The following is a 10,481-nucleotide window of genomic DNA, read 5'->3' on the forward strand; positions in this document are numbered from 1 at the left end:
GATCTGAACCCTCAGCGGGAGCGCTGCCGCACTCCCAAGTGGCGCACTCTCCAGTGCGCCACTGGGCTGGCCCACAATTTGCTCCTTTTAAACACCATATAAAAACTCATGCTTATCGATCCATTTCCGCTTGGGAATATCTAGGTTATTTCCATTTTTGCTATTATAAAAACAGTAAACTGAACAGATGTGTGTTTTTCCTGAGTTCATATGCAAGAGTTTTCCCTGGAAACAGAAAGTGATATTTCTGGATTGTAAGTTAAGGCTTATTTGTAATTTTACTTAATAGTGCAAAACTTTCCCTGTGATGGCTGTACCAATTATGCTGTTAACAGTGATTACATATTCTATTTTTCTATATCCTTCTAAATATTAGATATCATCCAACTTTAAAATTTTTGCCAACTTGATGAGTGAAGAGGTATCTCATTTTAATATGCACTTCTCTGCTAACTAGTGATATAACAATGTGTATTTCTTCATACATTTATTAGCAATCTGAGTTCTTTCTCTGAATTGCCTATTTGTATCCTTCACCCAGTTTTACAATGGCTTGTCTTTTTCTTGTGGATCTTTAGGGAGTTTTTATATATTGTGGATAATAATGATCTGTTATGTACATGGCAAGCACTGTTTCCCAGGCTCTAGCTTGTCTTTAACTGTAATTACAGTATTGTTGAATGGAAAAATAAAAGTTTTACATTTTGATGTAGTTGAATTTGTATATCTTTTCTGTAGTTTATGTTCGTGTTTTTATATTACATAATTATAAAGGTCATTTTATATGTCCTTAATTGACAAGTAACATTATAGGATTCTTCATACACATTATCTCATTTAATCTGCACAGTAATGTCTCAAGCTAAGCAGCATTATATGCAGCACCTACCATATCACAGATAAAAGCACCTGAAGCTCAGAGGATTAGCAACTTGCTTGAATTCATAAAGCTGATAACTGGTGAATTTGGGATCCACACCTCAGTCTGTATGATGCCCAGGTAATACTGAACCACACTTATTGAGTGCTTTCACTGTGATTTATAAAGATGTATAATTACGAGATTATTTTCTTTTTTCATTCCATTCACTTATGTTCTATTTATCTTTGTTCTATTCATATTGTCATCAAGATTATACTTGTCTCATTAAGCAAGTTTGCAAGCTTCCCTTCTTTTTTTATTCTTTATAACAATTTGACCAAGATTGTGGTTAACTGCTCCTTGGAAGTTTGGTAAAACTTGCCTGTAAAACCCATCTGGGCCTGGTGCTCTTTTTTGATAATGTAGTTTTGAACTACTGTTTTGATATTTTAAATGGTCATTGCCAGACTTATGTTTTCTATTTTGTATTTAAATTTGGGCAATTTATAGTCCACACCCTCCTTTTTATCCATGAGAAAACTAATGTTGGGCTGGCTGGTTAGCTCAGTTGCTTAGAGTATGGTTCTGATAACACCAAGTCCCAGGGTTTGATCCCTGCACTGGCCACCCACCAAAAAAAAAAAAAAAAGAAGAAGAAGAAGAGAAGAAAACTAATGTCAAAAGAGAGGAAAGGTTTTGCCTAAGGTTACACAGAAAGAGAACAGAAAAGTTAGCTTTAGGACCCAGTCTCCTAAAGTGTTGGGCTTGTATCCAGTAAACCACAGGTGCCTATAATGGAGATAACAATCATCTATTCGCATGGCCTATAGATTTTTCACTATAATCTAATAAGATAATGGGTGCAGAGTTGTTTGCAATCTGGAAATTGAAAGAATTGTTTGTAAGCTTGTAGATTTTTTATTCCCATCTTTGAGTCCTGTTGGAGCTCCTACAGCACTTGTGCCTTTCTAAAATGCCTCAACCACATGGCCTGTTTGTGTCCACCAATAACCAGTCTACTGGGTCTCCAGTGGGGTTTGCTAACCACATGGCTTATGCTCATGCATTTGTCTTATCTACTTCCTTAAGTAGCAGAAACAAAGTCTAATTATCTCATGGTAAAAAGGGTATAGATTTTAAAATAAAGGGCTTTAAAGTGAGACTTACTAGATTTCAATCTCACCTCTACCACTTCTCACTGGGCAATCTTGAACATGTTTCTTAGCCTCTCTATGACTTACTTTCTTCCTCTGATTATGGGGAAAAGTAACAGTACCTACCACAAAGAGTGGCTGTGATAACTAAAAGATAAAATGCATGCAGAGCATATAGCAAAATACCTGGTATAGAGAAAGTACTTAATAAATGTGGTCCATTACTACTATTATTAGCTTTAGCATCATACAGATGGAGGTGTGAATCCCAGGTTTACCACTTATCAGCTCTATGACCTGAAACAAGTTGCTAACCCTCTGAGATTCAGGTTTTCTTATCTATAATGTAGTAGATGTTGCATACTGCTGCTTAAGTTGGTAAATTGTTGCACACATTAGATGAGAGAATGCATGTGAACAATCCTTTTATGTTGCTTGACAGTCAAGATGGGGATCAGCCGAGTCTGTTGGGTGCTGACCTGTTTTGGCAAATCTTGAAAAGAAATGGAAAGTTAGAAGGAAAAAAATGGATACTCAAAGTTATTCTAGGTATATCAGACATAGTCAGTGCTTATGGAGAGAAGTGGATGAGAGCCATCATGGAAAATGTTGGGGTGGTGAGCATCAGAAGTGCAGTGTATGATGGGTGGGGCCAGAGAAGGGCTGGACTGCTGATGGACAAATGACAACTACTTACAAAAGTGAAGAGGCAATAAAACAACAACAACAACAACAAATTTTTGGAGAGGTATCCATATGAGGCACATAGGAAAAGCAGCTCTCATATGATCCTCTCCCCCACTTACCCGCCCGGCTTGCATGGGCCACAGAGGTCTAACTTACAATGACAATGATGAAATCAAGCCAGCACCAGGCACTGGTGAAATACTTCCGAAATCCAAAGGCCACCCATTTCAGACCCATCTCCAGGATAAAAATATATGTGAAAATAATGTCAGTGCAATTTAGTAATGCTTGAATATTGGGTTGTTCAGCAAGGTAAACATCTTCAAATACCTGAAATGACAAACCATAGTCACAGGCCAGGTTGAGTATTTACAAAGAACTACTTGTTGACTTTACTTTTTGTTTTTCTTCCTTATACGAATAAAACTAGTATTTCTATTGGTGACGTTTTGCTTAAAAGGTATTAAGGCTGAACTTTTCCAATGGAATCAACTCATTGAATAACTGAAAATGGAAGAAGGAAAATCCTATTTCTAGAATTATGTTGCTACTATACTTCCCCAGTCTCTCATCCTGGCTCCCAAGATATGAAAACATCTTCCTAATAGACCACCACACCATTTCCTGTACTTCCTAATCCTTTCAGCTCTTGCCAAATATATCCTGCCAACTCTTTCAGAACCACCCAGTGGTGGACCGTCTTCTTCATCCTCCCAGTTTCCTCAGTGGCTCTATTCAGTGCCTTTGCAGTGCTTACATTAAATTCAAATACCTTTGTCCATGGTAGATCCTGCCAATCCTAAGGCCCATCATCTTCCACCACAAACAGCTTTATCCATTTATCCCAGTGTTCCCAACAAATATTATCATTTGGAATGTATACCATGACACACAAAATTTGTGAAGCTCTGGGCTAGAACTCCCAGTGTAAATTACTTTGAATATCACACATTCATTGTGGAATTATGGAAATGGAACATCATGACTTTCAGAGGTACCCTTTTTATGCAACATCCAAATATTTCCCTCCACCAAAGTGTGTATATGATTATGTGGAATCTATATAACTTGAATATAAACTGCCCTTTTGGCCTTTACAAAGTTACTAAGGATGAGAAAAGGGAGAGAAGCGGGCCTAGTACTAAACTTGCCTAAGACATTTAGGCAAACACTGAAGGCAGGAAGGAGATCAGCCCTGCTGTTGGGATTAAGGTAAGTCTACCCACAGCCTTGGGAAAAAAGAATGCAAAAGAGTAAAGCAGTCTCACTTCCAATTGCCAAGTGGGTTTTTGATTGGAGAAGACCCTCCATCTCCTCCTCTGCCCTGCTGGCTCCTTACCAGCCTTAAGATCTCAGCTTAGTTGATATTTATTAAATGAAACTGTCCTGTTCCAGCAAGATTGGATCAGGTGCCCATCCTACATGGCCCCACATCCCCCATGGCTTCTCTGAGCATATCACTTAATTGCTTCACCTATCTTGGGCTATGATTGCTGGTATACAATTGCTTCATCTATATTCCCTACTAGACTCCAAGGTCCTGAAGGTCAGGGACTTGTCTGTTTGCCTCAGGAAAGACAAATCTGAATGGCCTGGGAAGCTCATTTCCTTCCTCACTTTGGAAGTTTAGCAACAAGCTGACTCAGAAGGTCTGAGATAGCTCAACAGATGAACAGCTGATAACCAGCAACTGAGTTTTGGAGGCTCCCACCTTGTAACTAGCCATTTCCTGAACAAGGAAGCTCCCATTGTTACAAAGTTGTCTAGAAGATCAGAGCTTCTCAAACTCTAAAGAGCCCCAGACTACCTGGGGAACTTGTTACAACGTAGGTTCTGATTCTGCAGGTCTGGGGGGGGGGGGGCAAGACTGCATTTCTAACAGGCTTCCTGATGATACTGATGCTGCTGGTCCACAGACCACATAAAGTGGCAACGAACTAGGTGTTTCTTGTTCTCATCTTTTTACAAATATGCACAGTGAAACAGGCGCTGAGTTCCTCTCCTGGCACCCTCTGCATTGTGTGTTAAGTCTTACTCTGCCCAGCCTATACTTGCCTCTCTGAAAGCAGATGAGAACTAGGAGTGTGCCCTTTGCTACTTCTCTTATTACAAGTTTTCTTTCCATGGCACCACAGGGCATGTGTCTGGGGTGTTCTGACAAGACCACTGCTTTCCCACTGACTAGCAAAGGGCATGGTAGACATCAGTTACCATTTGTGGAATAAATAAAAGAAACTTTACCACTTGAATATGAACAGACACCCACTGAAAGTATAATTACCAGCAGTCTACAGGTGACCCTAGACCAAAGATTAGCAATGAAATATTAAGAGAGTTCCCTGGGACAGTTTTAGAGAAATTTGTTTTTTTTATTTGAGGAATAATTTATATCGCAGTAAATAGATAAATGGGGATGTATGTTGATCATGGTCTATGGTGGGCTCTGGTATGTACTCATCTATTTTCACCTAGAGATCACACAGTGTAAGGAAAGTAGAAAAGTTTAGCCAGGATCTCTCATCTTGTATCTGTTACAAATGGACAAGATTCAGCACATTTGCTAGAAGCAAGCTATAAAAGTAGTGTAACTGCACACGTGAGCCCATTTACTGATTCTGCATGATTGTTGTAATTATGTAGTACTTGGCTTGTGGCCGCTATTGTATCCTAAGAGTATAGAGACAATTGCTCTGAACTGCTGGTCGGCAGAGCATGGAAGATCAGTGGAGCATGTAAGGAGGGCAGAGTATGGAGGGTCAGTGGAATAGAGACTGAGCTTGTGTCTAAAATAGAGCATGTCTGTGAAGCTCACATCTGAAGAATAAAGTATGTCTACCTTGCATAAAGCTGTCAGCAGAGCATGGAAGATCAGTGGAGCATGTAAGGAGGGCAGAGTATGGAGGGTCAGTGGAATAGAGACTGAGCTTGTGTCTAAAATAAAGCATGTCTGTGAAGCTCACATCTGAAGAATAAAGTATGTCTACCTTGCATAAAGCTGCCAGTATCTTCTTTCAATTACCTGACTCATGACCTGCACAGGAAGGGGCAGAAGGATCTGAGATTCCTGCTGGACACACAGGTATAAAGTGCTAACCAGAAGGCATGTGGTAGAGGAGTAAGACATTTCCTGTCCTTTCCAATTGCTAGTGACTTAATGTGAAATGTCTGTCACTCTAAATCAAGAAGGGGGCACCCAGGACTCCATTCACCGGACATAACAAATAGTTAGAGAGTTTAGTTCCATATTATGGCCATTTTAAGGTGAGACACAATATAGAAGAGAAAGGAAGGAGGCTGTGAAAGAGGGAGAGAGAGAAGGAAACATGTAGGTGATAGGAGCGAAGATGCTGTCCCTGAGGGAGGAGGTGGAGAGGAGACAAGAAGGGCCAGAAGGTATGGAGAGAGAGCAGAAAGGAATTTATAACTCTATGGCTATAAAGGCTGATGGTTCAAAGTTATTTCCAAACCTCAATTGGATTCATACCACACGTCGATCTGGAAGGATCATGCATATAAATCAGAATCCTCCTTTTTTTCAAGGGATCATGAATGATGGAAAATACCAAGGCAACTTATTATAGCCTAATCTGGTCCCTGTAGCCCTCTCCCCTAATATTTTACCTTTTAGAAAGCAGCACTATGGACTTCAGGAAAAGAGAGGCTAGGAGCATTGCTGTCTAGAGGAGGAAATATGTAGGCTACAGTGAAATGTCTAGAAATCCTGCAAGAATGAAAGTTAGATGGACAGGCCTGGGGCCAAGTGCCAGACTCCAGTAGCTGCTTTAACGTACTGGTTTAGATTATTCTTTCCCACAGGAAAAGCATCTCTGGCTTGGGGATTTCCCTGTTGAAGCATGACTCCAGAAGCTGTTGTACAAAACTCTGCCCCCTAAGGGAATCAGCAGTGAAGATCCCACTTCTGCCTGGTCTCCCCACATTCACAGTCCCATGAGGGGCCAAATCAGAACATAGCTCCCCCAGCTGCCCTGATGCCCATTGTCTTCACAAGACCATGATAATTTACCAGTGCCCCACTGCTCAGCAGTATCACAAAGATAATAAAGCTCTCAAACCAGCTGTGTTTCACTATTTGGTAGCAGGTTTTCCGCAGATTCCACCAAATGACCCAGGGGGACTTTCTCTTGTCCATGCTACAGCATGGGAAGCAGCAACAGAGGCCTGAAAGGAATCAGCAGTAGCATGATTGTTAGTGTCTGTAGTAAATTGCATTAATAGCCTCAATTCTTCACCCTTCCCTGTATTATACCCCTTGCCATGTGACCTGTACTTCCTCCCATTAAAGAGGTAGAACCTCTTTCCAAGCCCTTGGATTTGGGCTCAGCCATGTGACTTCCTCTGGCGAACAGAATAGAGTAGAAGTCACAGTGCACCAGTTCTGAGCCTAGGCTTTGAAACGCCTTGTGTGCTTCCACTTGCTCACTTGCACATCTCCATAAGAAAGGCATATTCAGGCTAGCCCATTGGTTCTGGGAGGAGGACAGTAGACATGTGTAGCAGAGCCAAGTTGCCCAGTTGAGCCCAGCTAGATCAGCTGATTTCCAGGTAATAGCACTTGCATGAATAAAGCCAGCCAAGATCAGCAGAGAAACCCAGCCTAGATCAGCTGAATCATGCAGGCATATGTTTATATTGTATGCCATTAAGATTTTGTGGTTGTTATAAAGCAATTTTGTTTTCAGTAATAGTATACAGATTATGCCCAAAGGACTGCAGGGAATGAGGTAAGGATGGCCACAAGCTTTGTGAACCACCCAAGCCATACATGAAAGAATTTGATCAATTGTTGAGATGTTTACAGGTAGCTGAACATTTGTTCTCAACACACACAAGCCTTCAGCATGGATGACATCACCCACTCTGCCTTGACTCCTCCTCCCCTTCTCCAAATTCTGCTGATCCTTACTTCATGGTGATTACAACATTCCACTTCTCATCATCTTCCTAAGCCACTGCAAGGTCTCCCCACTCTTCCTTTTTCCTTCCTCCACCTTTCAGAACATCAATAGATTAATCTTCCTAAAAGACTATTTTTCCCCTGCCTTTTGTCCCACTCCTTCCCCCTTCTAGAAATCCACTTTTCTTCTCCATTTCCACTGTTAACACCAGTCCAAATGTAAATCAGGAGAACTGCAGTCTATGGGGAATCCCTAGCCTGTCCTCTGTCCAGTGTTGGCACTGTCAAACAATCTGGAATGTGAATTTGAAACCCATTGTTGGTGTTCTTTCTGGGCCCAGGTTAATCCCAAACTTACAGAGAAATTTTGAATTTTTAGATTTATTTATTCATTTGTTAAGTCACTTGTTTATTTATTTATCAACATTTGTTGAACCCATTATCTGGGCCAGATTCTACTGTCACACTAGAGATACAATGCTGATTAGGTCACAGCCTTTGTTTTTAAGGACCTCATGGTAGAGACTGATACAAATAAATTCCCCACGATGAATACAAGAAGAAAATGAAGGCACATAGGAAGGAGGCACTACATTCACTCAAGGAATCAGGAAAGGCTGCATTTATTGATTGTTTATTAAGTGCCAGACACTCTTCTATGTGATTTAGATTCACTCACGTAATACCCACAGCAACCCTTTGCAGTAGGTACTATTATTATCCTCATTTTATATCCTTTTTTGTAAAAGCACAGAGAAGTTAACTAAATTGAACAAAGTGCACAGCTAGTAAATTTAGAGGCCAGAATTTGAATTTAGACAGTTTGGCTAATGGGCTGAAGATCCTGACTACAATGGCCAAGTTCTTCTCTTGGTCTATGACCTCAAACATCCTGACAATGGGTGTACTAGGGACCATACAGAGTGGCGGGCATGGTGGCCCAGTGGGCTTCCTAGGAGTTTTCTGGAGTGTTTACCCTGCTTGTTGAGCTGTGTGAATGGAGCCTACCTAAAGCAAGAATTTCTTGAAATCCCTTCTTCCTCTACTTCATCATGGCCCCAAGAATCTATGGGTGCCCTCTCTTTGCTTTTGTCCCCAGTAGAAGTAGAATAAAGGCACCTACCAAAACCACAGAGCTTCAAAGAAGAACAGAAATCCCGTCCAAAGATTCTGTGAACTGGATGCAGAAATACTGCCACTTACCTTTGGGCAAACATCTCTCTGGTTCCTTTTTGGGAACCATTTCAGGTAACCATCCAAAGGTATTCTGTGGATCAATGGTGCTGCATTCTGAGAGCACACTGGTAGCATCAGATTTCTGCACATCAGAACGAAGGAAAGGTCAAATCTTTTACCAAGTCCTTCTCTCACAATGGCAGCACAATGGTAGTTCCTTATGGTCTGATTTGTTAGAAATGAAACCAACTGGGAAAAGGCTTCTAGATATGAGGGGTGTCAAGAAAGCACCCTTCCTGTTGAGTCCCCTTCTAAGAGCTCTGCCCAGCCTGACTTCAGGAGATAATTCTGTGACTACTCTCCATGGCTGAGGAGTGGCAAGGCATGCAAAAACACAATATCTTAATATGGTCTGATTTGTTAGAAATGAAACCAACTGGGAAAAGGCTTCTAGATACGAGGGGTGTCAAGAAAGCACCCTTCCTGTTGAGTCCCCTTCTAAGAGCTCTGCCCAGCCTGACTTCAGGAGACAATTCTGTGACTACTCTCCATGGCTGAGGAGTGGCAAGGCATGCAAAAACACAATATCTTAATCTTTTCCTCCCTACAAATTATAACCCTGATAGGCTGCCTAACTCCAATTAGGAAAGCCAGGTGATGAGGAGAAGGCTACTTTACTGAGGGTGTAATTTTCAGCTATCTCAACTCCTGGAAAAATAGGCCAGTGTTTCTCATTGATTTTGCCCTCCAGGAGACATTTTGGCAATGTCTAGAGACATTTTTGATGATGGCAACTGGGGGATGCTCCTAGCATCTATTGGGTAAAGGCCAAGAATACTGTTAAGCATCCTGTAATTCGCAAAAAAGCCCACTGCACAAGACTCTCTTTCCCCAAATGTTGCAGTAGCCAAGTTGAGAAACCCTGGCCTACACTTTTGCTTAAGACTCAATTCTGGCAATTGTCTCTGCATTCATTCTGATATTTTTCCATAAAGGCTATCCTGGAGAAGGTGTGTGGATGAGCCACATGTTCCTTCTAATAACACCCTAAGAAAATTACCTTTTGGGGATTCTGTAAGGTCAAATGAGCATCATCTTCAGGGAAAACGTCAATTTCCACACTTTGAACGCCTGGGCTGGTGGGCTTCTCGGTCTCCTGATGCAGTTCATAGGCCTGACACAGAGAAGGCCAGAGTAGAATTAATATTCTTCCTGGACACTGCACTTGAGATGAAACAGGTCAGAATTTTATTTTGTTTTCTGTTTGTCATGAGAATAGTCTGATATTTTTTTTCTTTTGATTTTTTTCTTCTGATATTTTTTTTCTTTTTAAAAACTGTTCCTGGAAAAATTCAAAATAAAATAATTCTGGGCAAACTTTGTCGCTGCATAGTTACCTAATCAAAACTAGAAGAAAACATAGGGAAACACACTCCAGGGTGTAGGGCTGGGCAAAGACTTTATGAATAAGGCCCCCAAAGCACATACAACAAAAGGAAAAATAAACAAATGGGATTACATAAAACTAAAAACCTTCTGCACAGCAAAGGAAACAATCAACAGAGAGAAAAGATAATCTACAGAATGGGAGAAAATATTTGCAAACTACATACCTGACAAGGGATTAATATCCAGAATATATAAAAAGCTCAAACAACTTTACAGTAAAAAAACAAATAATCCACTT

At 40.9% G+C, this 10,481-nt stretch overlaps 1 protein-coding gene across 1 annotated transcript in view; it reads right to left on the reverse strand.

Annotated features, from left to right (window-relative positions):
- LOC103581979 (sodium channel protein type 11 subunit alpha-like) overlaps nucleotides 1–9,968 on the reverse strand; it is a gene marked incomplete at both ends in the record, with an annotated part of 23,547 nt that extends 13,579 nt beyond the window's left edge. Inside the window, 4 exons of the mRNA XM_008563673.1 lie at nucleotides 2,860–3,033; nucleotides 6,728–6,882; nucleotides 8,822–8,936; nucleotides 9,855–9,968. Coding sequence (XP_008561895.1) covers nucleotides 2,860–3,033; nucleotides 6,728–6,882; nucleotides 8,822–8,936; nucleotides 9,855–9,968 — 558 coding nt within the window. The remainder of the gene's footprint in view (nucleotides 1–2,859; nucleotides 3,034–6,727; nucleotides 6,883–8,821; nucleotides 8,937–9,854) is intronic.
- Between the last annotated feature and the right edge of the window lie 513 nt (nucleotides 9,969–10,481).

This window comes from Galeopterus variegatus, unplaced genomic scaffold (assembly GCF_000696425.1).
Source record: "Galeopterus variegatus unplaced genomic scaffold, G_variegatus-3.0.2 Scaffold14490, whole genome shotgun sequence".
NCBI lineage: Eukaryota > Metazoa > Chordata > Mammalia > Dermoptera > Cynocephalidae > Galeopterus > Galeopterus variegatus.